A 27,819-nucleotide genomic window follows, 5' to 3' on the forward strand; every position below is an offset into this window, starting at 1 on the left:
AGACAACTGCCTTAAACTCGTTTTTCTGATCAACAAGTTTTTAAAAAGATGAAAAAGAGGGAGAAATGAAAGAAAAGTTCTGCCAATATTTTCAAGGATTTGGAAGACCAGATGCGTTATACTGCGTATATCAAGGCGTGCAGTGCCATAGATCTGTGCTGGTAAGTGACCACAGATCAAGGTGAGCAAAGAGAGGCCTTGTACAAGCAAGATGAACACAACGGTGTGTCAGGGCCCAAAGGTATTAGAATCTATTTCTTTAAAAATTAGTAACCCAAAAATGAGTTGAGTCCCACCAAGACTTCTGTTGCTGTTTTTCAGGGCTTCTTCCTTTTGGAGGTGGGGATTTCATAGGAGGGTGGCCGACAACTGCACTACAGACTCCCATTAAAAGGGGAAAAAAAACACCCACACTGTACTCCTGAACAAAACTGCCACAGGTTTGGCAAGCCCTAGGACAAGACAAAATAGAAATCTGTCCAACAGCTAACTTTGGAGCATGTGGAAGCTATGGGGACCAAAATGAAAGCTGAAAATGTCCTAATTCCTAAAAGGAGTAGGCCAGGACAAATACTTCGGCAGTAAATACTCCTTCACTTCCATAAGAGAGCATTTCATTTTCTTACCTGTCATAAAACTCGGAACCTTCTTCTAAGCCAGGCAGAACTCCCGTCAGTAATCCTTGCAGCCCTGGCTTTAAGGTTTTCCCCAGGGGCAAGTAATACATCTCATACAAGCTAAGTAATGCTGGCTTCACAGACATAGCAGCATTGGTAAGCAGGGGGAAGAGGCCAGAACTAAAGGGAAAAAAAAGAAAATGATATTAAAAAAAATAACCATTGCAAACTAAAAAATTACATGTCAACATATGCCACATATAGATCCATGGTATGTTTTAGCTCTTCGTGTACTATTAAGTTAAGATGTGCTGGGTCAGGTATCTTTTGTGATAGAAGAGTACCATGAAGAATTATTTCTGTAAAGACAAACCTGAGGCAGAGAAACAGATATGGGAGGGTTGGCTCTTCTGCATATCTTAACATCCTAGTCAGCATCTAGACATGTTACACGTACAGCTTCTTTAAAATACCTTTCACCCTCTAATAATAAAAATGAATACCCTGGGAATAGTTCTCCCATGGCCAACAGAGGAAAAATCCAATTACTATTTCATTGTACTCAGCAGATCACTGAAGGAATCATAGTCTGGGGGAGGAGGGGGTATCAGACCCAGTAACAGAGAATATGATGACAGATTGGCCCTAATTAATTCTTGGTGCATAGCCATAGACCCCAGCTGATCTCTGGCTTTCCCCTCACTTCTTCACAACTAGGGATCTTCTCTGTTTATCTCATGCTTTCTTGAAATTTTTTTTTTAACTCTTTATTTAAACAACCAGCAGACAGCAAACAATTCAATAAGGAGGGGAAGAAGGAAACATATACAATGCGTAGGAATTACATCCTTAGGTTTGCTGAGCTATCTAAACAATCATGACAGAGACAGCATCAAGTCCACCCCCAAAACCTAAACCCCAATATATTTCCCATATCTACCCCATATTTTACCATACACAGCAATATTCTTCTGTAATGAAGAGGTCAACTTCTCGACTTACACTATTTCATGTATTTGGGTAAACCAGTGTGACGGGGCGGATCGGACTTCCAGGGAATTGCTATCATGAACCGTGCCACATGGATCAGTTGATCATACAGCTTTCTTGAATTTTGCCACTGTTATTTTCTCCACCACCTCAACTGGGAAGCCATTCCACATATCCACTGCCCTTTCCATGAAGACATTTTTTCTTTTTTTTTTTTCTTTTTTTAAACACTTTATTTATTACATGTTGCACACTCAAAAATTTGCTAAGATATTCATCAATTTACAGACATGATGCCAAAGAAATTAGAACAATAAAAATACAACCACTTCCTAAGTCGTTACATACCATCCTCAAGTTATCTCCAGAATCATTATGCCAAATAAAAGAGAGTTTCAAGCATGAACTGAAAACATGGCTCTTTAGAAATGCATATGACTTAACATAAAACGCCAATATGAAAATTTTAGTGGAGCGAGCTATAAACAATGAATGATGTAAAGTGTTCTCTTTGTTACAGCGGACACCGAAGCATGAACCTTACGGACTTTGAGCATCTCGAGGCATTGGTCCAGGAGGGGGTAGAGCTTGTCCATTGCCCTGCCCACCCGTAACCCAGATTCTGGAGCTTCCCATTCATGGAGAACTAATTGTATTAACATAAGATGAAAAGGGAAGGTACGTGGAGGGGCTCTCAGTCCTGCCAGGACAGGGTCCACGTTACTGGAAACAGAGGTACTCGTGGCATCCTCCGGAGGGACATCGATGCCTAATTGAGCTAGAACAAAAGGTATAAGCGGGTCCAGCTCCTCCCGCTGGAATAAGCACAGGACACGTCGCCTTCTACCAGGGATTCAGAGACATAAAATCTGCATCCAGATCAGAGTCTGGAAGCTGAGGAGGAGTAGTGGGATCCGGTGGGTTTTGTATCCCTGGGATAGTCCGATACAGATTGGACCCCTGAGAATCCGGAAGCTTAGGTGCCTGGTCAGGAGACACCCTAGGCACCTTTGCAGGAGGAGGGCCTAAAGGAGCCTGCAGGGGAGGGGGGGGGGATCATCCTGTTGCAGTAAACTAGCAACATAGGCTTTACGCAATAAAATTACAAAATCAGATGTGAAATGGGAGGGGGCTTTCCCTGGTATTGGAGGAGGGGGAACATCATCCTGAGGCTCAGGAACCACACCTGGAGAGTTCACAGGGCTTAAATCTGGTGGAGATTGAAGATTTAGAGAATCCCTTCCCCCATCTGGCAAAGAAATAGGCCGGAGCTCTGCATTCAAAATGGCCACTGTTCCTGCGGTTTTCAGGGACAGGGACTGCCTAGCAGTGCGCTTGCCGGCTCGAACTGAAGCAGCTAATTTCTTAGGCACAGCTGAGTTCATCGGTATAGAGGAGGGCCTTCCCCACCGATCAAACAATTCGAGCACACCCCCTTGCAGGAGAGCCGCGACGCTGGCTCTCCACATGCTACACAAAATGGCGACCGAGACATGGATGGGGGGGGGGGGGGGGAGCGAGGAGTTACTGAGAAAAGGGTAAAATCTTCTTGTGCCTGGCTACTGGGAGCGGGAGAAGAGAAAGGGCGGCAGGAGCTGACTGAAAGGGTACAAAATGCTCTTACTGCTATTTTTTTTTTTTTTTACAACAGCTTAAAGGGGCAGAGGAATGTACATCTCTAAACCCAGGAGACCCGAGGCATGAGACATCTCAGGGGTCCGAAGGGGGGAGGGACTGGACCACCAGTATCACCCCAGCCAGGCAAGCGGTCACCAAGAAATGGGTCCTAGGCTGAATCAATCAGCGCCCCCCCTAGGCACAATCAAGAGCTAGAAGCAGAAGAAACTGCTTCAGAAAATGTATTTCTTTTTTTTTTTTTTTTTTTTTTTTTTTTTTTTTAAATATTGATAATTAAACTAGTACTTGCTTGATCCTAAAGCAGAGAAAGGAGGAAGAAAAAAACTTCCGCAAACCAAAACTGCTACAAGAGAGGGAACCACAGGTTCTGCTATCTGCACCTGCTGGAGACAGAGAAATAACGATGGGACACAGGGGGAGCACTGTCCTGATATAGGATACTCTGAGTTTTTCTCTATCTCCATCTGCTGGACAGGAGGCTCAACCTACTGTCTAGACTGATCTGGGTACGTACAAGGAACAAGGTGGTTTTTGTTTTTTTTTACTGTCACAGACTGAGCTGAAGATGTCAAGGTATTATTCACAAGGAATCAGAGGTCCTTTTCCTGGGTGGTGACTCCTAATATGGAACCCAGCATTGTGTACCTGTAGCTGGGATTATTTCTCCCTATGTGCATCACTTTGCACCTGTCTGCATTACATTTTATCTATCATTTAGATGCCCAGTCCCCTAGTCTCACAAGGTCCATCTGCAGTTCCTGACAATCTGCTGCTGTTTTAATGGCTCTTTGTTTAATATGTACCACATCTACTCTTATTTTATACTTTTTGTTACACGGTGCCCTGGGAAGACTGCCAAATATAAACCATAAATAAAAGAAAGCGTACATGCTATGAATGACCCCGTGTCCTTACTACCCATTGGTGCGTTAGGGAACTGAAAGCTTCCTGGCCTCAGGAAGAGCATCCGCTGGAAGCCATTACAAGGACAATTCTGCGTGACTCAAATTGTCAAGTCTCACCAAATCAAAGGTGCAATCACTATAATTAAACTCTACATTCTATTTCCCACGTCTCATACCTGTACAAGAAAAGATCTTTTGCCAGGCGCTTGGGTCCAATGATCTTGAAGATGATCTCGTAGGTTTCTAGTGCCTTCCGGTGTACTCCACCAGGTAATGCTGGATGAAGGCATTGCGCTAACCTTTTGCCAATCGTCAGCTTTTTCGGAACTACTTGATACTTTGCATTGTTTTGTAAAACCTGCAAAATACATAATTGCCATTAATATAGAAAAGCCAGGATTTAAACGAGATTCACTATTTTCCCCCCCATGCAGAATAAAATGAAAGAAAAACGTCCGAAGAGTTGTTTTTTTTCCCCTACTTAAACAATTGAGTTTTTACCAAAAAAATAAATAAATAAATTGATATGCAATACATGACCAGAATATAAATTTTAATATGTAAATATACATTCAACGGTAAAATAAGAAAAAGCAAATGATTCTTGAACTTTGGGTGCAGTACCACTCCAAAGCTTTTATTGTGGTTACTGCAACCACTGATGATTTAGATATAACGTTATCAGCAGAGTGGTTAAACCTTACTGATACAGAGGATTACAGACAGTACAGAGCAGATGTTGGCATTGTTTTTTGTGGCATGCCTAAAACACGCATCTCTGTTGGAGGAGGTGGCATATTAAGCTTTCTGTTGAGAGGCAAGGAGAATACCCCTGGCTAAATCCTATTGTGTTCCTTCCGTAATCCCGTCCCCGAAAAAATAATATGCTACCATCCTGAAGGGTGAAGGGGAATCCACAGCAAAATCTTACCCCCTCTAAATGCTTGCTGCCTAGCATACTACTCCTTCTCCAATGCCAGCATTATGAGAATTTGCAAACCTCATGGGCCAGCAGGGCTAAACTCACAGTAAATGACAGCAGAAAATGACCAAATTTGCCATCCCATCTGCCCAGTTGAGATTCTTCCACTGATGTTAGCTAAGCATACAACACCCATATGCAATCTTAGTTCTTCCCTTCCCCACCCCTCCAGGGTATTTTACATCATCCACCCACACTTTTCCTATCACTGCTCTCCATACTCTCCCCAGCATGCTCAGATGGGTTGAAGTACTGGCCTCTACCACCTCCATGGGTAGGCCATTTCAGGCCTTGTCATCGTCCTCATTGATTCTTACAAGGTCAACACCACATCCAACACCCAGGTTCCCTTTTTTGTCTTACAAAGCTTGTTGCTAACAATCAACACAGCCACCAAACCAGCAATATTCCCCATGCTTACTGAAGTTTGGGTTTTAACCATAGCCACTGCATCACAAGATTAGCTCAGCTGTCTTGCAAATCTTGAAAATGACCATTGTCTCAGCACTGAAGGGAGAACAGCTTGCCGGGAAGAAGGTATTCATGTGCTACCAGTTTGCATGCACGTTGGGGGTTGCAAAATTTTGGGATAGAGATTTAATCTGAGGCTCAGGAATTGTAAATGGGTCCTCTTTAGTGCACATGGCTCTTACAGCAGAGAACAATTTAGCACACAGAGCAGAATGTAAGAAGGGATAAAATTCTCGGGTTAACAGAAGGTAACGATTAGATGTAGCTCCTTCAGGCTTAGCTCACTAGAACGACTTGTGGAATATCAGAGGCTATCACTCATATTTAGACTGAATGGCAATACGTATTCCAGAATCCGTACCAGTAACATTAAAATTCTTTTCCATTTCTTAGTTGGTAAGGAAACATGAAATAGAACATGGGGAGCTTAATGTATAGAATAGAAATACACCAGAAACAGAGATTTCTTTTATTTTATTTTTATTAAATTCTCACAATAGTACATTGAACCAATGCAGTTTTCTTTGTAATAAATTCAGCATAATCTGCTTTAATTTATGCCCCCTGAGAGTTCCTATAACATTCAGATAAGATATTTTCCTATGTTTTTGAATTTTGGATGGAGAAATATGTGAATTTTCTTTTCTGATTTTTTCTATTCCAGAGATTTTAAATCTTAGTGTTCACAGTTTTGTTTTTTTTAAGCACTTCCTGCTTTGCCCAGTCTACAGGCAGGAACCTAAGTAGCAGGCCGATATAGTAAGGAGCGGTAGGAAGAGCTGCGTTAGTGCCAGGCGCACCCGCGGTTGCCAAACACACAGTCCGGCTCACCTACCGCTCGATACTGTATGTAAATAGCTTGCAAATGTAAGCTGCGTCCAAGAAGCGTCCGTGAAGCGTTAGGCCCACGCAACCCATTTTACTGTATAGAGCGCTATACAGTATCCTGGGTGCGCTGGCCTAACGCTTCACGGACACGCTGGTATCTGTCATTTCAAATGCCGCTCAAGACGTGACTTCAAATGCTGTGACGTCACGCCTTGGGCGGCCCAAATGAAACATAGAAATGAAACATAGAAATGACGGCAGAAGAAGACCAAATGGCCCATCTAGTCTGCCCAGCAAGCTTCACACAGGGGCCGCTTTCGCCCATGCAGGCATCCATCTTTGCCAGCAGCTGGAGGCAGGGGAGCCGCGGTCCGTCTCCGCCGATGTCCGTCTCCGGAGGGGGGCTGCAAGAAGAGTAAGTCGCTTCGTTGCTTTACACTGCCAGTCCTCTCTCCCCTCCTCCCGAAGCAAGGCTACTTTACGCGCCTTGCTTCGGGAGGACGGGAGAGAGGACTGGCAATCCCGAGCGTAGGAGAACCGTCCACTTCGTTGCTACGTTTTTTTTTTCGCTTTTTTCGATTTTTTTCCGCTTTCGTTGCTTCGGGAGGAGGGGAGAGGACTGGGGCTGCCCCGGAGACCAGCACCCATGGACGCGGCCAGGGCAGGTGAGCGGGGGCTGGGGAAAGTTTGCCGCCTACCCTTACCCCTGCCTCTAACGCAGCGGTAAGGGTAGGCAGTAAGTTAGCAGGTTAAACGCGCGGCAAAACGGCAGGGTCAAAAAGCGATAGTCGGGGTGCGCGTTACTGTATGGGAGGGAATAGCTAATTTGATCGTTTACATCTAATATACATGCCGCGGGCGGAAGGGGTTACCCGGTGATTTAAGGACGCGGTAAGAGTAGGTTAAAAGGGGATAGTGTATCGCGGGTTGGACTAACGCGGCTGGAAAGTGAGTAGAAAGCGGGTTAGGAGCGGGGTAACCGCGGCCGCACTTTACTGTATTGACCTGTAGGGTATTACTGACCTACTTATGGTCAGAGCCCCTAGCGTAAGACACAAACTGTATGAGAAGGGGGAGAAGCAGTTAAGAGTTTTAAGAGATTGCGTCACTAGGCTTTTTTCCCCCCCATAGGGATAAAACAGGAGAAAATCAGACCCTGCATCTGGTCAGAAAGGGTACAGCACTTAGATTTAGTAAAATGTAAAATTATGAGGAAAAACAAAATTTACACAAAAAAAAAAAAGAACACAGCTCTGTAAATCTAACCAGTTACTACCACTTTGAGGTCTTGTGGCTGCTCTTATTTCTCTACTTGTATTTGACATTCTGAAGGGCTGACTATTGCAGTTACATGTACAAACTAGAGATGGTTGTTTTAATACCTCATAAGAATTCAGTTTTCAGAATGGATTCTCTCTATACTGAAGGACGACTAACTGCTCGGCTTGCTTCTGCAACACACCTTCTATGGGGGGATTCAGAAAACTCTGGCTCTCCCAGTTTCCTCTGAGCCAGCTTTTCCTGCTCTATCCCTAATACCAGCACAGCAGATTATACAGGATTACAGTTTGGGTGCAGGGCAGGATTAAAGTTAAGACACCAGCTATAAGAGGCTAATCCAAAAGAGAAGATGGAGATGGTTTCAAAACGAAGCTAAACTTTTCCACAAATAGATTTCTGCTGAACTCTGAACACTATGGGACTTAAGACAATCAAGTTTAATGTGCATTTTAAGGGCCTTTTATGCATACTAAAATTTGCAACTATGAAGTAAGATCTAACTGTACACATTAAGACACTCCCTCTTGATCTTAATGAGGTTGTGCTAAGCTTAGCACAACCTCGCGTGTAAAGGAGGACTTATCATATCCAAATTAAGCTCTATCGGAAATAGCATGGCATGCTCTCCACTCTCACTGTTTTCTGTGGGCCTGGTAAAGGGGAAAACTGTAACACTTCCCTCTAAGTGGTATTTTTTTTTTTTTTTTACTGGGCCCACTGTGGCCCAAAATCCCCTGCACTAACTGATTTTAAATGAAAGGACTTCCACCTCACCCCACCATGATGGGGAGGAAGTCACAAGTGATGTCACAAGCCCCCCCTTGAGGGCATCCCCTTCCAATCCCTCCCTCACCCATATAATGATATTGGGCATCCTTTAGGGCACCCCCTTCCTTCTCCCCAAGCAATAATGCCAGATCCCTTCAGAGGCATCGTCCCACTTCCTTAAGGAACGCCATCGGCTGCCTCAGGGAGGCCACTTAAGTCCCCTCATAACTCCCCGCAGAATGGTCACATCATTCTGAAGGTACCCCCTGCTTCACTGACAGGAGGGACTGCAAAGCTCTCCTGCTAGCCTGGCTGATGAACTGGGACTGCCACCGCCTTCATTTTAGAGTTGCACTTGGACAAATGTTTCCAAGATGTTCTTTAAAAACCTTTTCATTTACTGCCGTCTGATGTTCACTGGTATTGTAACCCGGGCATCTTCTCAGGGTACCAGTAAGTCCTGGGTGTTTCGTATCAGTCCTCTAGTTAAAGTAGGATGGCTAATGGGAAGCTCCATTCAAGTGCAGAGCCTCCTCCTGTGGAGTCTGGAATGGCCATCCCACTGGTAATCGTATATAACCACCCCCTTGCTACAGCTCAAGAGGAAATGCTTTTTGGTTAATACAGAGGAAGAGGAGAGGTTCGTTTTTTGTCATTTTCCAGGCCCTGCCAGTTTAGCCAAACATGCCCTGATTGGTGGTTCTGGCCAAGGTCGGGAGGGTTTCTGCCCTGCCAGTACACAACCTGTCTGGTGGGAGATTCCCTCCGATTGCATTTTTTGGTATTTAACTTTTTAAGTAAGAGGAGCCTTACTAGACCCGGGCCTGGGTAGGTTAGAGAAGATCTGCCCTCCATATGCTGTAAGGATACACTCCAGTGTTATCTTCAGTTTTTAAGAAGATTAAATTTACCATCTAGGGGGAAGTTTTGACTGCCCTTCCTGCCTGAGTGGAGCCCAGAAAGTCCTACTCCAGGGGATCCCTCCCATCAGGGATTTGAATAAAAGCACAAAGGACTGCATAAGAACAAAGTAAGTCTGAATCATCTAAAAGTGAGTAAAGGCAAAGCCTAACCTTCAAAAAGGACACCCATCTGGTGATTCTTTGGGGAGGGGGGGGGGGGGGGGGGGGGGAGGAGAGAGAGAGAGAGAACTAAGGATGCCCTGTCTACCTAGGGATCCGATTTTTCCATGCTATGGAAGGTAGGATTCCCCCAGTCTGGCACTAGACATTCCTGCACAGACTGAGGAAGAAACCAAAACCAGACATACTGTTTTGGTTTCTTCCTCTCAGTGCCAGTTTCCTAATTGCAAACAGAAAAGAATTATTTTTGGACACTACAGAGTGACTCCAGTCTTTATTTAGCATCCCAGCACACATTCGGGCCGATACATTACAGTGCGCAATGTTAACCATCCATTGGACGTGCGTTTGATGCGCTAGCGTTACCCCTTATTCAGTAAGGGGCCAAAAACGTGCGTCCAACCCCCCCGAACCTAATAGCGCCCGCAACATGCAAATGCATGTTGATGGGCCTATTAGGTATTCCCGCTAGATTCACAAAGCAAAATGTGCAGCCAAGCGCACATTTTACTTTCAGAAATTAGCGGCTACCCAATGGTAGGCGCTAATTTCTTCGCGCACCGGGAAAGTGCACAGAAAAGAAGTAAAAACTGCTTTTCTGTGCACCCTCCGACTTAATATCATGGCGATATTAAGTTAGAGGTCCCAAAAGTTACCAAAAGTAAAAATAAATAAATAAATAAATTTGAAGTCGGCCCGCGGCTTGAAAACCGGACGCTCAATTTTGCCGGCGTCCGGTTTCCGAACCCGTGGCCGTCAGCGGGCTCGAGAACAGATGCCGGCAAAATTGAGCAGCAGCTGTCAAACCCGCTGACAGCCGCCGCTCCGGTCCAAAAGAAGGCGCTAGGGACGCGCTAGTGTCCCTAGCGCCTCCTTCTACCTGTTTTTCCCCTGGGCCTAATTTGCATACAGAATCGCGCTCACAGGAGAGTGGCCTGTGCATGTGCCGGGAGAGCCCGCTCTCCCGCTGACTTTACTATATCGGCCTGATTGTTACTTCAACTATTGCATCACCAAAGGAAGTCAGGGAGAAAGAATTGCCACCCCGCACTGGTAACCAAGAGGACGCCTTTCATCCCCAAGTCTATCGAACCTACATCCTGGGAAGGAAAGGAAGTAGGATAGCTAGCCTGAGTTCCTTCCCTGAAGTACAAATGGGTTTATGGCCTCAGCCATGCACACCAGGGTGGGGGTTACAGTATATTATTGGATTTTGGGTGTGCGTCTACTTCTATTGCATATTGACCGTCTTTATGTTTTATGGTAACCCCCCCCCCCACCAGGAGCAATATTGGAAGGTTGAAATAAATATACCAAGCCAGCTGTCCAGGTGGCCCTGCTGAAGTATTGCAAGGAAAGAACCATTAATGATAAAACGGAGGCTCCTTTCCCTCACAGGTTTGTGATGACACCTACTGAGAGTTACCAAGGGCACAAATGCATGATCCGAAAATGAACAGTGTTGATGAATGGCCTCCAGAAGGGCAGGGGAAAAGGAAACCCATTCAAAACATACAATTTATATAAATAATTTCACCTGTAAATTATTTCTTTAAAGAAGTGGTACTATAACTAGTTAAAAATACAGACCCTTGAAGGCTGGACAAAGAGTTCAACTCCTCAAAGCACAGCTTCTCACCCTTTCTTAATCACAGGGATGTCTTTTCCAGACATTCAGGTCATTTTAAGATAATTTGCTTTAGGTCTTTACAGTGTATTGCAGGTATAAGTTAATTAGGTGATATTTGCAGACTATTTTTGGTCTGTATCTCCAGGAAAGATCTGCTTGTCACGTGCAGAACGCATTAGGAAAAGGACACACGAAGGAGACTCTCTCTGCATGGAATGAAACACTACGACAGCACCCAGTCTGAAAAACGTAATCAAACAGATCCATCCCACAAAGCCACCCATCAATATTAACAAGCACGAAAGTGCAAGAGGTTGAAGGAGGCCAGTGCAGCACTAATTCCTGGCATGGTATTTATGATGAGATTTTTGGTTTTGCAAGAAAAAAACAGCACGTTAGCACAGCAACATTTAAATTCTATAGGCCTTATCTGAAAAGGCCTTTCCCTCATTCTGTGCCTCAGGAAAGAACATCTTCATGGAACAAGGCCCTAAATACGCTGTCTCTGAGGACTTTATGGTTAGTGCAGTGCCACATGTGCTGAATCTGTTGTAGTGATTGTTTTAACCCTGCCAGAGCTATTCCCATCAGTTCTGTTTCCATGCTCAAACTTGACCCATGTAGTTCAATCACTATCAGAGGATGACACCACTCTTATCCTGGCAGATGCAATGGTCATTTGGGATGTGCAGTCATTTGTTTTGCATCATTTAAAACAAATCGTAGCAAGTACTTTTTCACTCAGCGCACAATAAATTGCCAGAGGACCTGGTCAAGGCAATTAATATAATGGTGTTTAAAAGAGTGTTGGACAACGTCCTGAAGGAAACATCCATAAACAGTTATTACGCAGAAAGAATTGGGAAAGCCAGTGCTTATCCTTGGGAGCGAGATACAAGAAATAGATCAACTATTGGGGAGGTGCTGGGTTCTTGTGACCTGTAATGGCCACTGTCAGAGGCAGGATGCCGGGCTCGATGGACCTTGCTCTGACCCACATGGCACTTATGTTCTTATTTAATGTGTGTTAATTGTTTTAGCATGCACTAAAATGATTAATGCGCAATATAGTGATTTAGCATGCCTTCAATCATAACATGCACTAAAAGGGGTTTCAACATGCATGAAAACAAAAAAAACCAACACAAAAACAACCCCCTCCCCCACCCCAAAAAACGAAACAGAAACGAAAAATGTTTGGCTGCACACCCCTAATGATGACCCTGCTGACACATGCTTGGCACTGTAGTTTTGTTTCCCCCCATGCTGCCATCTTGCAGGAAAAGAAATACGCAGATGCAAAGTGATACTTAGTGGCTCTCATATTTTCAATCGTACCTTGTTAAGTTTTCCAAGTGCTGATATCAAATCTGCCCATTCACTGGAGTACTCAAAGTTCTTCAAGGCTTTGTCGACCGCTGCTACATAGTTCCGGTATTTGGGGTCACTCAGAAGCTCCAGCTCCTCTGTGTTCATCCTCCCAGTGTGCTGCTAGAGACCAGTTACCAGCTCATGCAGAACCATTACCTGAAGGGGTAAAGGCAAGATAAATCAGCACCACAGGGGCCCATCAAACCTCTTAGCCATGCACAACCCCATAGGTACACACATCCAAAAATGATTATTCAGTCAAATAAGGTCCAACAAGGGACTATCAGCGACTCACTTCTACAATCCCAAGTACACATCCTAAAGCCGGAGATCTATTTTGATTCCCCATAAAAGGCCCTGTACAACCTTTTGAATGCTAGACTTTAAAATTATGCATCATACCTTTGTTCTCTATGGGCCTTTAGCACCATTGGGCATTAACAAATAGGAAAATTGATTTTCATATTTTGGTTACCCTGAAAACCAGATCTGTTTGAAGCCCTCCCAGACTGACTTTGGGAATCGCTTTAAAACAATGGTACACTGCATTAAAACTATGTTAATTTTAGGTCCCAGTGACATAAATACTAATAAAATTCAATTTAAAGAAAAAACATTGCCAACAAAAAAATAAATATCCCAAATAACTGCATGAGTGAAAGCTCCTGCTCTCGGGGATCTACAATATTATCGTTCCTAAAACAGTGTTTACACGTTACAGGCATCAGCGCTGAACTAATCTCTCATCCAAACAGAGCCCTTGGATTCTTCTCTTAACTCAGCAGATGCTGCATGTAAACTTTGGCTTAAAGGACTTTGAAGAATAGATTGGAAGGTAATGGGAAGATCTACAGATCTCTATATCTTTCATGTTAGGGATTTTGACTCTTTGTAGGTTGAGACATCTTTCAAAGGACCCATAAAAAAAGATATTATTGTATGTTAGCTGTTGAAGCCACAAAAGCTGACATCCAGAGAAGGAACCTTCATGGTTGCAAAAGCCCATTTTTTTCTACATCCTCTGCAAAGATGTCACAGCCTACAAAAAGATTCCATTTTTTTTCAGGCACCAATATGGTGGTTTGTCATTTGCAAACTTTTACCAAAGTACTGGACTTGGGAAACATCTTTAGTGACTTACCAGATTGACACAGAAATTGAGCTTAACAAATACAAATAAAACAAAACACATATCAACATGATATTTTTTTTTTTAATTGGACTAACAATATATTTCTTGACCAGCTTTCAGGAGCAAAAAAGTCTCTTCCTTAGCTACCAAGTTACTACAGAGCATTAAACTCTACAAAACAAAAAGTCCTTCACATTGTTCCAAATCCTCCTGCCTTTCTACCATAAATTGAATTTATTTTAAACTTCAAAGAATGGCACTGCGACAGTCCACCAATTACACAGGTAGTCCCCAAACCGGTCAGCTCTTGGGCATGAGGCACACGGGGAGAGTCACGGGCCCTGGACTTCCCACACCGGGGGAAGAGATTTACTTCTCAAGGCCCTTAAGATTTTTCTTCCACTCGGGGGCCTTCTACACTTCAGTTCAGTCACACCAAAAATCACACTCCACTCCAAAACCATTGTTCAAAGTAAGTCTTTACTGAAAACTGGTGGCAGGGAAAGAAAATCCAACACAACACCAGAGAATAGTGCACTCCAGCAAGCAAAGTTAAAAAAACTCTCAGGGTAAATCTCAGTCTCTTCTCACGTCAGCTCTTTTGGCTGGCATTCCTCCTCAGTACCTTTTTGGGTGGCAGAGCTTCTTCTGATTTCTGTTTCTCTCTAGAGCTTCTGACTGAATTTCCTGGTCCGTTTACAACTCTGTGGATTTTCCCAGGCAGACTGTCTCTCTCTCTCACACACACCGCTCCAATACTCTCATCCAATAATTTCTGTAGAATCATCTTTCTTTGTGGGGCTCCTCAGATTCCGATTACTCAGCTCACTCTGGACTTTCCCCTCCTGAATTCCTCTCTCTCTCTCTCTCTAGGTACCACATTGTCCTAAAGAGAGCTCACATCTCCTGATCCTATCCCTGTAGAGGAACAGAACGCAAAGGGTCTTGCAGAGACATTCGCCCTTTAGCCCTGTGTTAAGACCCGGCCTCCAGTTCTCCCCTTGGGTCACTGAGCACAGGCATTTTGCTTAACTTGACAGACCCCCCTCCCAGTGGGGAGTGGTACACTTCCCCAGCATCACACCAAAGGGTAGAGTCTGTTCAGACCTCTGAATCACACTGCTGGCACGGCAGACCACTTCAGGCCCATGCTGCCATAAAGAAAAAAAGGGCAAGCAGAGGGGGAGGAATCAAGATGGCAGCTAAATGCCGACATTGCACTGCTCGGCGTTTCCTCAAAATTTTGTTTTCTTACTAAGATTTACCTTCAAATGCCGCCAAAGAGAAAGGAGAAAGTCAAACTCTATCCCTCAGAGCCCCTGTCTCAATCCAGGCAGCCAACAATCCAGCAATGCCTGGCAACAGCTATGCATCTGGGGCCAGTGGATCCCGCTACTGTGGGGAGCGGAGGAGAGCTCACCACAGCTTCGGAGGAGGCGTCCCTGAGTCCACTCGACGTCAGACTCCCAACATCCGCGCGGGAGGGGCCGCAGCAGCCTGTCGGGCAGAGTTCCGGTGAGGTTTCCCGTGCTGCAGACGCCGAGGGAGCAACTGCGATGCATGTCCCCACGCTGGAGGGGCTGGAGACCGCAATGGGGAGACCAGCCGTGCCCCTGTTTGATGAAACAGCTCGAGGGGTGAGAGATGGAGAAGAAGGTGAGAGGCAGATGATGCCTGTGGAGAGAACCTTCGCACCAATCCAAAAACCAGTTGTGATCACCCTTGAATCAGTATGGGACCTTGTTACAAATATGGGTAATGCTTTTTTCTGAATGCTCCTCTAAGATTACTGTTTTGTCATAACAACTTGAGACAGTTTGTAAAAAATAATATGTTACAAACATCAGGATAATCAGCAAAAATTTAATCAATTAGAAGAGGAGATAAAAACTATTAGGGGACTACAAAGGTTCTTTAATTCAAGATAGTGGGTCTTTTGAATAGAAGAATTGAATTTGTTGAAAATAAATTGAGACAAACAAAACCCAAACCTGCTTTTTTTTAAAAACTTTCCAATGGTTGTGGGAGAATTGCCACGTTTTACTTTAAAGAGATTTTTTCTTGAAATTCTAGAATTTTCCTTCGAAGCGATGCGATCCCCCCTTTGGATATAGTATATTTTTTACCATCTGGTTTAGGATCCCAAATGCAGTACCTGCTGTTGATCTGGTCAATCTCACAAGATTATCTGGAATCTTCTAATTATGAAGAGGTCGAAAGAGCTACACTGCTGGTTTCCTTCTTAACTGACAGTGACTCGCGTGCTGTTATGAAGAAGTATTTCAAGAAATCAAATATATTATTCATGGGACAATCTGTGAGAATATTCCCAGACTTGGCCAAGATTACACAAGAAAGAAGGAAGGGATTCTTGGCCATGCGCCAGGATACCATAGCCTTAGGGGCATCCTTCTTCTGAGATAGCCGTGTAAATGTTTAGTCAAGTTTAAAGGCCATAATTTTGTGTTTTTTCTCACCGGAGCAACTTAAAAAGGTTATTGATCCTAGGAAAGTGTCACCATCTGGAGGGATCGATGTAAACTGACATAAAGAAGAAGTATTGGTAGCTGTGTTAAGCTATGTCTTTCTAAATAGTATTCTCCTTGATTCATGTTAGTCTCCCCCCCATGGTTGGGGTCTATAGGATACCGGGAGTAGTATTGGAAAAATGGTTTTCTTTTTCTTCCTGTTTTATTGCTTAAATTGATGTATCACATTTCTGAAGCAAAGTGGACTCTTTGTGAAATAATTTTGAAATTTCAATAAACAATAAATACAAAAAAAAAAGAAAAAGAAAAAAAAAGGGCAAAAAACTGCTAGTAAGGGGTAGATTTTGGCACCCTCTTACACATTATTTGCTGAAAGAAACCCAGAGAGACAATTAAGTAGAGAATACATTAGGAGGCCAACATAGTTTTCTCTTCCTTTAATGTTTCTACTCATTTTAATTCTTATGAAAACAGACTGAATCAGATGCCAAAGGCGCTATTATGTACAGAACAGCTGGTTAGCAGGATACAAAGGTGCAAGCTTTCCTACACTGCCTGGCTAATGTGCGCCACCCTTGCTCCAGAAGGGGAGCAAGGTAATTCAGTCCTTGTGCCTTGCTAAGACTGCCAACAGGGGCGCCAAGTTGGGATGGTGCTTTATTCAGAGATCTGGACAGCTGTCCACTTGGAAACTGGCCAGAGACCACCAATTTCAATTGATATAGGGCAGGGGTGATTCGGTTATTAGGCATTGGTGAGGCGGCCGCCTCAGGCAGCAAAATTTTAGGGGGTGACAAAAGGTGCCCCACCCTCCAAAACACTCCTATGCAGCCACCTCACCTTGCTATGGGATTTTGAAGAGAGGACTGTGGCTGCAGACCCCATCCAGCCACGGCCTGAAGAGAAAGGCCCAGCAGGCAGTGTGTGTATGTGGGTGTGGGAGAGAAGGGGGGGGGGGTATGAGTGGCAGAGAGAGAATAAAACACTTGTGTGGTCCCCTCCCTCAATCCATGACAATCTCAAGATGACTGGAAATCAAAAGATCCCAGGTATGGAGAGTAGGGATTTTTTAAAATCCTTGTTAGTTTTAAATTGTTGGGTATTTGATGTGTCTGTTTTGAAATATTTAATTTGTTATTAAGACATTTTTTTAAATGTTTTTGAGTTTAATTATTGAATGATATTCTATTTTGTCAGCTGTTTTGAAATATTTATTCTATCAGTATAGTTTTACTATTATGATTGATGTGTTATATTTCTTGATTTTATTATTATTTTATGAGGAACAATGGTATTTAGGTTTTCTAATTGTTGCACCTGCATACAAGGCTTCTTGTGGCTTCCAGTTCAATTTGTTTGTATGTATCTATTTATACATTATGGTGTCTTTATTCTTATTTGTCGAGGGTCTATCTGTGTTCTGCATTTATCATCAATGTGAGATTCGGCTGGCATGTAGGTTTTGTGAAGGGGCCTACAGCTGCCTGGCTTGTTTTGTTTTCCTCACAGAAGATATATTAATGTTTTAGGGTCTGTTATATTTGTAGTGTTGCCTTTTGTAAGCAGGGTTGTTGCTGTTTGACTGCTGGCATTTAGTGGTTTTGGTATGGGAGGTTTATTATAGTGTAATTGTTCAGCTTACTTATGGCTTTCTGAGGGCTGAGCCCAGATTGAATGTACTTTACAATATACCCAATAACATATACATTCCAAGTGTCTTTTTCCAAGAGTTTTCTAGTTGGTATCACAGCAGTACATGCAAAAATAATATAAGTGTTGTGATTTTTTTTTAAACACAGAAGAATATGACTGTCCTTTTTCATGTAAAATATGTTCTTATTGATGCACAATTTTTTTCATTGTGTGTAGTGAGGGCTGAGAAGGAGAGGCGCAAAGCTGTAGGAAACCTAAAACTCTTGCACTCACCTGGAGAGTCCGCAACACAAACCCCGCTATTCACCCATTACCCACTTCTATGGGGGCAACGTGGGAAATGTGAGAGGCAGGTCATAGGGTTTCTAGGAGTACGGCAGGGTTGACAGTTTCCTAGAAATATTAACATATCTGCCACTCCTCTGGGAACTCTAAACACTGCTTTCTCCCTTCTACAGCATTTCAAATCATCAAAAAGGTCAGACTCAAAGGGGACCCTCCCTTGGCCCTCACGCTGATTTGACTGTGCTGTGCCTTGGGGGAAGAGGGCAGCACCATCTCATCACTCGCCTCAGGCAGCAGATTGCCTTGAGCTAATATAGGCCAGGGATGGGCATTCTAAAGCCTGTGGGCTAGAACTAGTCCAGTAAAAGAAAATTGGTTCTTACCTGCTAATTTTCATTCCTGTAGTACGAACTGATCAGTCCAGACTCCTGGGTTTATTCATCCCTGCCAGCAGATGGAGACAGAGAAAAGCCTCGCTGACACTGCTTGAAAAGCCCTGGTGCCAGCTGCAGTAGTTCAGTATTAATCTGTACCCAAGCTGAAAACACTATGTGCAATAAATTGAATAAAAAATGTGTCAAAAAACTTGAATAAAATTTGTAAGTTATGAACAAAGAACAGAAGTTTGCTGAAAAGATTATAGCTGAGTGGAAGACTCTCCCCCTCGAACCCGGGTGGGTTCTGGACTACAGGAACGAAAATAAGCAGGTAAGAACCAATTTTCTTTTCTCTGTACGTACCCAGATCAATCCAGACTCCTGGGATGTACCAAAGCTTCCTATAGAGGGTGGGACCTGGAGAGTCCCGCTCACAAGACACCTTCATCAAAAGACCGGGAATCAGAAAAACCCAAATCTAATCGGTAATGCCTTGCAAAGGTATGCAGCAACTTCCAAATCACCGCCCTGCAAATCTCCTGCAGAGACACCAACTGAGCCTCTGCCCATGAAGCAGCCTGAGCCCGCTTCAAATGAGTTCGCAAACCTTCAGGGACTTGACGGCCCTTGAGAATATATGCCGACCCAATAGCCTCCTTAAGCCACCTGGCAATAGTTGCTTTGAAGGCGTGGGTACCCTTCTTTGATCTGCTCCATAAAACAAAAAGATGATCAGACCTCCTGAAATCATTAGTAACCTTGAGATAGCAAACGAAGATCCTGCGGATATCCAACAGCTTAAGCTCCCGAGCATGCTGCGTAGAATCATTCAACTCTGCAAACACGGGGAGCTCGATAGTCTGATTAATATGAAAGGCAGAGACCACCTTTGGGACAAAGGAAGGAACCGTACGTAATGTAATTCCAGAATCAGATATTTGAAGAAACGGATCGCTACACAACAAGGCCTGCAATTCAGAAATCCTCCTGGCGGAACAGATGGCCACCAAGAATACAACCTTGAGAGTCAGGTCCTTAAAGGTTGCTCTCCAAATAGGTTCAAATGGAACGTCACACAATACTCGCAGAACAAGATTAAGGTTCCAGGAAGGACATACTTTCCGCACCGGAGGACACAAAATCTTAACTCCCTGAAGAAACCTCTGTACGTCCGGATGAGAAGATAAGGAATAACCCTCAATCTTTCCTTGTAAGCAGGCTAGAGCCGCTACCTGCACTCTAAGGAATTAAAAGCAAGACCTTTAGCTAAACCCTCTTGTAGGTAGGAGGAGATTTGAGAAATCGAGGCATGAACTGCTGTATCCCTCAGTCGATACACCAAGCTTCAAACACTTTCCAAATCCGAACATATGAGAGGGAAGTAGTCTGCTGCTTAGCCTGTGAAAGCGTAGCGATCACTGGCTTTGGATATCCTCTCTGCCTTAAGCGACGTCTTTCAAAAGCCAAGCCGCTAGACAAAAGCAATCTTCCTGGTCAGAAAATACGAGACATTGACGGAGAAGATCCGGAAGATGACTGAGGTGCAACAGACTATCTACCGCTAGATTTACTAGATCTGTGAACCACGGTCGACACGGCCATTCTGGAGCTACCAGGATCAGCTTCCCGGGGTGCCTCTATTCGGTGCAATACTTTGCCCACCAGAGGCCACGGAGGGAAAACATACAGCAAGATTCCCCGAGGCCAATGCACTACTAGAGCGTACAGTCCCTTGGCCCCATACTCACTCCTGAGACTGAAGAACCGAGGAGCTTTCGTATTGAGCCGAGTTGCCATCAAATAGACGTGGGGACAACCCCACCTTCTTCAGATGAGCAGCATTGCTGACTCCGCCATCTCCCATTCACCTGGATCTAAGCTCTGACGACTGAGAAAAATCAGCCTGGAAGTGGTTGACACCTGCGATATGAGTCGCCCCTAGCTGCACCAAGTACAGCTCCACCCATTGAAACAGCTCCTGAGCCCATCCCCTGGCTCTTGGTCCCGCCCTGATGATTGATGTAAGCAACAGTTGTGGCATTGTCCAACAGAACCCTGACCGAACGACCCTGAACAAGGGGGAGAAAAGTTTGACGTGCCAGCCACACCGCCCTGGTCTCCAACTGATTGATAGGCCACGAGGCTTCCACCGCCGACTATGTGCCCTAGGCCGACTGCCGCTCACAGACCGCCCTCAACCAGAGAGGCTGGCATAGGTAGTGAGAACCACCCACTCCGGAACCTCGAGACTGACAACATGCGAGGCTGCTCCATGCCAACTCATCCAGCAAAACCCGTAAATGAAAAGCCTGCGACACAGAATCTCATTTCTCCAATAGGGCCCTCTGAAGTGGGTGCATATGTGCGAAGGCCCATGGCACTAATTCCAGCGTTGAGGCCATCGATCCCAGATACCTGCAAAAAAATCCCAGGCTCGGAGCACTTTCAGCACCAACAAGCGGGCGAACTTGTGACTGTAGTTTGATTCATTCTTTCCTGTGTGAGAAACACTCTACCTTGCCACGTGTCCAAAACGAGCCCTGATGTAGTCTAGTGTCTGGGATGGCTCTAAGTGACTCTTCACCCAATTGACCACCCAGCCGAGAGACCTCTAGCAGACGAATAACTTTCTGAACTGAAGAACGGCAGCCGTCCAACAATTTCTCCCAAATTAAACCAATCGTCGAGATAAGGGTGCATCAACACCCCTTCGCGCCGAAGAGCTGCCACCACCACCCCATCATTACCTCTGACGAATGTGCGAGGAGCTGTCGCCCAGTCCGAAGGGGAGAGCCTGAAATTGGAAATGCTGACCCACACTGCGAACTGCAGAAACGCTGATGCTCCTGGGCGAATGGGAATATGCAGATACATCTCCAACAGATCCAGGGAGGCCAAAAACTCCCGAGAGCATACTTGCCGCAAATACTGAACGTAAAGTCTCCATTTGAAAGTGCGAAAATCTTTAAGGACGCGTTGACCGATTTGAGGTCCAAGATGGGTCGAAATGTTTCCTCCTTTTTTGGCACCATGAAATAGATGGGAGTAACGACCCCTGCCCCGTTCGTGTGGGAGGCTACTGGGGACCACCGCTCCCAACATGCGCAACCTGTGCAAAGTCTCCCAAACCACACGACGCTTCGCAGACAAGCCCGCAAGGGGAGAATAAGAAGAGGTCGCAAACGGGACGCGCAAACTCAAACGTGTAACCGTCTCTTATCACCGAGAGTACCCATTGATCCTGTGTGACCTTGGTCCACTCTCTGTAAAAATCTGCCAGACGGCCCCTATTTAAGGAATGGCGGAGTGAACTGGCCTCGCTTCATTGAAAGGACTTGACTGCCACTCGCTCCCCCAGCCGAGGGAGCTCTGAAAGGCCTTCGTCTGCCGCGAAAGGACTGACCCCAATTCGAGCCACAGGCTGAAAAGGTTTCTGTGACTGTGGACCCCACAGGACCTCTAGAAGGATGAGATAGTCTGCCGTCCCTAAAACGGAACTGGGATTGAAACGCCTGGAGATCCTAGGCTTGTCCTCCGGCAACTTGTGTACCTTTGTTTCACTCAATTGCTTGATCAGCCTGTTCCAGCTACTCCCCAAACAAGAGACAACCCTTAAAAAAGACAAGGAACCTAACTGGGCCTTAGAGGATACATCCACAGACCAGTGACAAAGCCATAGTAAGCGTCAGGCCACGACCGCAGAACTCATAACTCAAGACAGCGAACACCCAAATCATAAAGTGCATCAGCCACATATGCGACCGATGCCTCCACGCGATCTGCATAAGACATGTCGGAACCAGGTAGCAGTGGGCCATCCTGAAAATTCTGCACCCAGCGTAAACATGCTCTTTGCATAAAGCCGGAGCAAATGGCGGCCCGGAGCCTCAAGGGCTGCCCCCCTCAAAAATTCGAGATGAAGCTTAAACTTCCGATTCTGGACATCCTTGTGTGCCGCGGCCCCCGCCACTGGAATCATAGTCTTCTTAGTTACCACGGAAACCGCCGCATCCATTTGCGGAAGCCGCAAAAAGCTCCAAGGTCTGTTTCTGGCAAGGGGTAGATTTTAGCCATAGCTCTACCCACCCTCAAGCTGGAATCTGGGGAATCCCACTCATGTTCAATCAGTTAGAAGGAGGGGGCTCGAAGACTGTCCAGGACAGGGTCTGCTCCATCCAATTCCGGAACTTCCTGAGGAGCTTTGAAACCAAGCAACCTCAAGAACTTGCGGAAGCAGAGGGTCCAACTCTTCCCTCCGGAACAACTGAGAATTTTGGGATCATCACCTTCTGCCACGGTCGGCATTCCCACGTCATCTCCTTGATCCTACGTCCGGGGATGCCAGATCCTGTGCTGAGGACCCTGTCGTTGCTCCTGCCGGAGGACAGGACACAGAGTTTTCAGCATCCCACTATGCCTTATAAACAGGTTCTAAGAAAGCATTTTGATTGTGGCACAGACAGGGTCATATATGTTATCATATGTCCCTGTGATAAGTTATACATTGGTCAACCAAACTGCCTATACGTACTCGTATTATACAACATAGAAGTTGCATACACACTGGTAAAACAGAATCTCCGTTGGTTAAACATTGGCAAGATCACGACATACAGAAGATCAACTAAAATTTTGCATTTTACAACAGCGCCAAAATCGGAGGGGAGGACATATCTCCCAGGATTTATGACAACTGAGCAGAGATTTATTTATTATTGGCAAACAATAGCGCCGAAGGGGCTCAATGTAATGATTGAATGGGAAGCGTTCATGTAGGAAGATTAGGGTAGGGTGCATTCAAAGATTAGGAAAGTAATCTGATATGATGTGGTATTCTTGCTGTATGAATGCACGATTAGTATGGATGTATTTTGATCCTTTTTGTCCGTTTGAAAGTTGCCTTGCTGCACGTAAAGGGAGAATGTGGAGTTAATGGGAGTATTAGTAGACAAAAGTTTTTAGTATTGTTCATCATATATATGGGGACAGAAATAGTTTCTATTAAATACATATAAGTCTTTAGTATTGTTTACTGTGAACATGGGACAGAAACAATTTCTGTTAAAATATATATTGTGAATGATCAATGGTGAAATTGATAAATGAATTCTAGGCAGATAGTGGTGGAACCGGCAATCAGAGATACTGATTGGGAATAGAGTTTTAATAGAGACGTGGAAATGATTGGACGTTTATCAGAACGTGTCGCAGGATTGGATGTATCAGGAGCGAGGGGAGGAGTATAAATGGTTAGGTCGCAGTGGAGGCCTCGTTATGAAGCAATACTGAAGGAGACATACGGTCATAACATGGAGAAGGTGAGCGGGTGTTGCTTTTTTCTGTAATATAAGTAGGAGACTCTTATGAAATGCTAGATATGCTTTCTTTCTGTTTTCAGTATTTGTGAAAACCGGCAATGGCAGTGGACAACCGAGATAGTTTTTGAATAAACCGAACATTTTACAAAGTTTACCCCGTGTTGTTCACCACAGCATAATATCGAAGCGTTAGTTGAGCGTTTGACTCCATTTTAAAGATTGGAAATTTCAACTTGGAATAAGGTACATAGAAGGTTTATCATAAAACAGTAGGACAGGGTTGAGGGCTACGACTATTTGGACTTAAAATAAGATTTAGTGGTCATTGTTATTAGGTGCAAGTAAAATAATCAATGATGTATTAGGGAGTGATTTCATGAAAAATTGACAAATTCATATTTTTATTGAATCTTCAATAAAACAGTGATAATTTTAAGAAAAACCATATTTTTGGAATGATTTATTGATTAATGAGAGTGCTTGTTTCTTTCTCCCAAGGTTCACTTTGGGGGGGGTTTTGTGTATATATATATATATATATATATTGTTTTTAGCAATTAGAATATGCCATCTTTGTGAATATGCATTTCTTATATTTTTGTATTTTGTTCTTTCTTTAGGAGTTCCACTGCTCAGAGTCTGGTTTCATGAGCTTTCTAGTTTGGTTTTGTTTGCATGTTTCTGTTTTTAATTTGCAGTCCTTGATTTCTGTATCAGGTAAGGGTCGGTCTGTGTTCTGCATGTTTGACTGGGGGGCAGTATTTCTGCTAGCATGTAGTTAGCGCTCTGTTTCCCCAGTAGGTGGTGCATTGGTGTTCTGGGTCTGTTGTAATATTTACATTGTTATTTAAGACCTGAAAGTCAATGGTTCTAGGTGTCTTTTTTTTTTTTTTTTGCAGGGGTTTGTGTTACTTTACAAAGTGTTTAGCAATGGAGGGCTTTTGTTTTGCTGAGGTGGATACCAGAATCTGAATATATTTTTGTGCAGATTGGGTTGTAATGTGAACTGTCCTAGTCTTGATCTAGAACTGTTCTTATGATTATTGCTATTTTATTGAAGTTATGAAGTGTTTTTAATGGAGCTTCCAGGGGGACCCACCTTCCATTGAGAAGCCTGAAGAGGGAACCCTCCTCCCCCCCCCCCCCCCCAGCTCAGCCCCTGTCAAACGACAACATATAAAGTGGGGCCTAGAACCAAAAAGTTTACTCACTCCTAATATAGGCCATTGCACAACTTTCAAATGGTAACGAGTTTGGTTAAAACCAAACTGAGTGAGATTTGAGCTAGTAAACTAGAAAGTCCATGCTCTGTAAACCTGCGTCAGCCAATCCCCTAAAGGTCATATTGTCTGAGTTAGGCACCTCAGCAGTCCCTAAACCTAACAATTTAAAAAAGGCATCAGCCCTATTCAAGAGTATCATCTCTGCCCAAAAATGGCTCCATTAATGTTAATGTTAACATTAGTTTGGCAAAAGACGTATTTAAAGTAACATTTAAAAGCACTCCTCCCTTTAAAGTACTCGAATGCAGTAATACACGTAACAATTGACATTTTAACATTATTATTACTGTATATAACATTTTTTACACTCATCCCAATTCTTACTAACAAGAAGCAGCAAAGCAAATACGATGGACCCTCTGACATCAGTAAAAATGGACATTGGCCTATTTGGGCTATGCAGTGCAAATGCAGAGAAAATAGACATTGCCTGTTCTGCCATGGGCAGCCAAAAGGAAAACTCTGCCGTGCTGTTTAAGGACCCAAGCTGATGATTATTAGCCGTGCTAGTCGAGGCTGGCACCAAAATGGGGCCAAAAGAAACAGCACAAATGGTGTGGTGTGGGGAATCTGTCTTGCAATAATATTGAGGCCCTCTTTTTATGGCGCCTAATGTCCATCCGGAATCATAGTTTATCAGTGCTCGTCAAACGTGAACAACCTGTCATTCATCAGAACTGACCACTTGTTTGAACCCAGAGCCACAAAGAAATAGTAAAAAGAACCGGAAGATCTGCTAATTAAAAGCCTTACTTATGCATTCACCTGACTATGCATGAGCTGCTGAATTATGCATAGGTCGGAGTCCTTGAAAAGGGGCAAGGTTAACCGCCCTCTTGGCCTTCTGTCGTCAGCCATTAAGAACCATAAGATATGCCCATATGGGTCAGACCCAAGGGGCCCATCAAGCCCAGTAGTACTGTTTCCGACAGAGGCCAATCCAGGTCACAAGTACCTGGCAAGTACTCAACATAACATAAATCTCACGCTACTATTGCTTATTAATTAAATTTAAGTTTTATGATTTTCTCCTCTAGGACCTTATCCAAACCATTTTTTTTAAACCCAGTTATACTAATGCTGTAACCACATCTTCTGGCAATGACTTCCAGAGCTTAACCTATGCACTGAGTGACAAATAATTTTCTGTGTTTTAAATGAGCTACTTGCTAACTTCATGGAGTGCTCCCTAATCCTTCTTTTATTTGAGAGAGTAAATAACAGATTTACATTAACTGTTCAAGTCCTTGCATGATTTTGTAGCGACATCCATCATATCCCCTCCCCACCCCCCCCCCCCCCCCTCAGTTGTCTCTTCTCAAACTGAACAGCCTAACTTCCTTAGGCCTTCCTCATAGGGCAGCTGTTCATGCCCCTCTAACATGTTTGCGTCACCCTTCTCTGCACTTTCTCCAGTGCAGCTATATCTTTTTTTGAGATGTGGGCAACTATGTCTTTTTTGAGATGTCCATCATACCCATGCTAAGAGGAAGTGGCGACCCGTCTGAGTGCTGTGGCTTTCCATCCCTGCTTTGCTCCCAAGCATCCTGGGCTGAGGTGACTTGCGGAGACATGCCTCCTTTCATTTTCAAACCCCCGCAAAGAACCACCAGATCAGCCACAATGGTGAAACCATGCCGATACCCTCACCCAAACTAACACCACCTCACCTCTATGCGTGAACGAGGCTCTATCAACTTGCCGGTCCTCCATCTGGAACTCCATGCCCCAGAACTAAGACTAGAACTCAACATGCAAAATTAAAAAAAAAAAAAAGAAAACTGGCTGTTAAGCAGGCCTTCTCATAACACCCACACACACACTGACGACCAAGCCCCGAAGCACTAGTATCTTACAAAAGCATTGTATAAAGTTTTTAGTTCTTTAGAACTAATATTATATTCTATATATGTTAAAATCATCGTTGATTGATCCTCTCTCACTGTTTACCTTAAAGCTTCAGCCTACCTCCTGTAACTTAACTGCCCTTAAACGTTTAAGACGTTTTTGAAATTGAGATGTACATTTCTTTTGTCTTTCTTTTTTTTTTTTTTAATACTTGTGCACTTGTGTCCCCAATTGCCAGTGTATTTCCTGATGCAAAGTGTTAAGCTTAGCCCCGTGTAATTTTGGAATAAAGGAGATTTGTTTTGTTTGGCAGTTTGGCTAATTTTCTAACCCAGGAACAGGAGGGTCACTGGTAAATAGTAGGTACATAAATAAAGGGAGGTGTTAGAAATCATAAGCTGTTCTCCCTCCAACAGAAAGATTAGATCAGAGATGGTGTTTTATCTAGAGAGTAAGCTTAAAGCAGAGGACAAGCCAGCAGCCAAGCTTTCTTCTTCCAGGTCCTCGGTTTCGATCCCTATCTTTAAGAAGGCCTCAGACCACAATATCATATCTGAACTGGCTCTGCATCCTACGATGTACTACACCAATCAACCTCACTCTGGCTTGATCTCTGACTAATGTACTGCTATAGTCTTTCACATCAAATACCTCTGTTGGCAAAACACTCAGTAAATGGTTAAAAAGCCGATACTGATCTTCTGTAGAACTGTAGGCAGAGAACAAACTGTTACAGTACACCTGGGAAACACAGTGTTTTCTTTAAAATTTAAATATACTTTTTCTCTCAAGAGCTACCATATTTAAATCAGTCTGCAAGATGCACTAAGGGGGGAATTTTCAAAATGTTACGCACATAAAAATAGGCATA

General features: G+C 44.0%; 1 protein-coding gene across 4 annotated transcripts in view; it reads right to left on the reverse strand.

The window, feature by feature from the left end:
* The window catches only part of DOP1A (DOP1 leucine zipper like protein A), a 237,564-nt gene that overhangs the window by 172,793 nt on the left and 36,952 nt on the right, over positions 1–27,819 (reverse strand). For all 4 annotated transcript variants that reach the window (XM_029595531.1, XM_029595532.1, XM_029595530.1 and 1 more), the window contains exons 3-5: positions 12,531–12,719; positions 4,327–4,508; positions 627–797 (exon numbers count right to left, since the gene is read on the reverse strand). In XM_029595531.1, the coding sequence (XP_029451391.1) occupies positions 627–797; positions 4,327–4,508; positions 12,531–12,668 (491 nt within the window). In that variant the 5' untranslated portion in view covers positions 12,669–12,719. The remainder of the gene's footprint in view (positions 1–626; positions 798–4,326; positions 4,509–12,530; positions 12,720–27,819) is intronic.

This window comes from Rhinatrema bivittatum, chromosome 3 (genome assembly GCF_901001135.1).
Source record: "Rhinatrema bivittatum chromosome 3, aRhiBiv1.1, whole genome shotgun sequence".
NCBI classification, from domain to species: Eukaryota; Metazoa; Chordata; class Amphibia; order Gymnophiona; family Rhinatrematidae; genus Rhinatrema; species Rhinatrema bivittatum.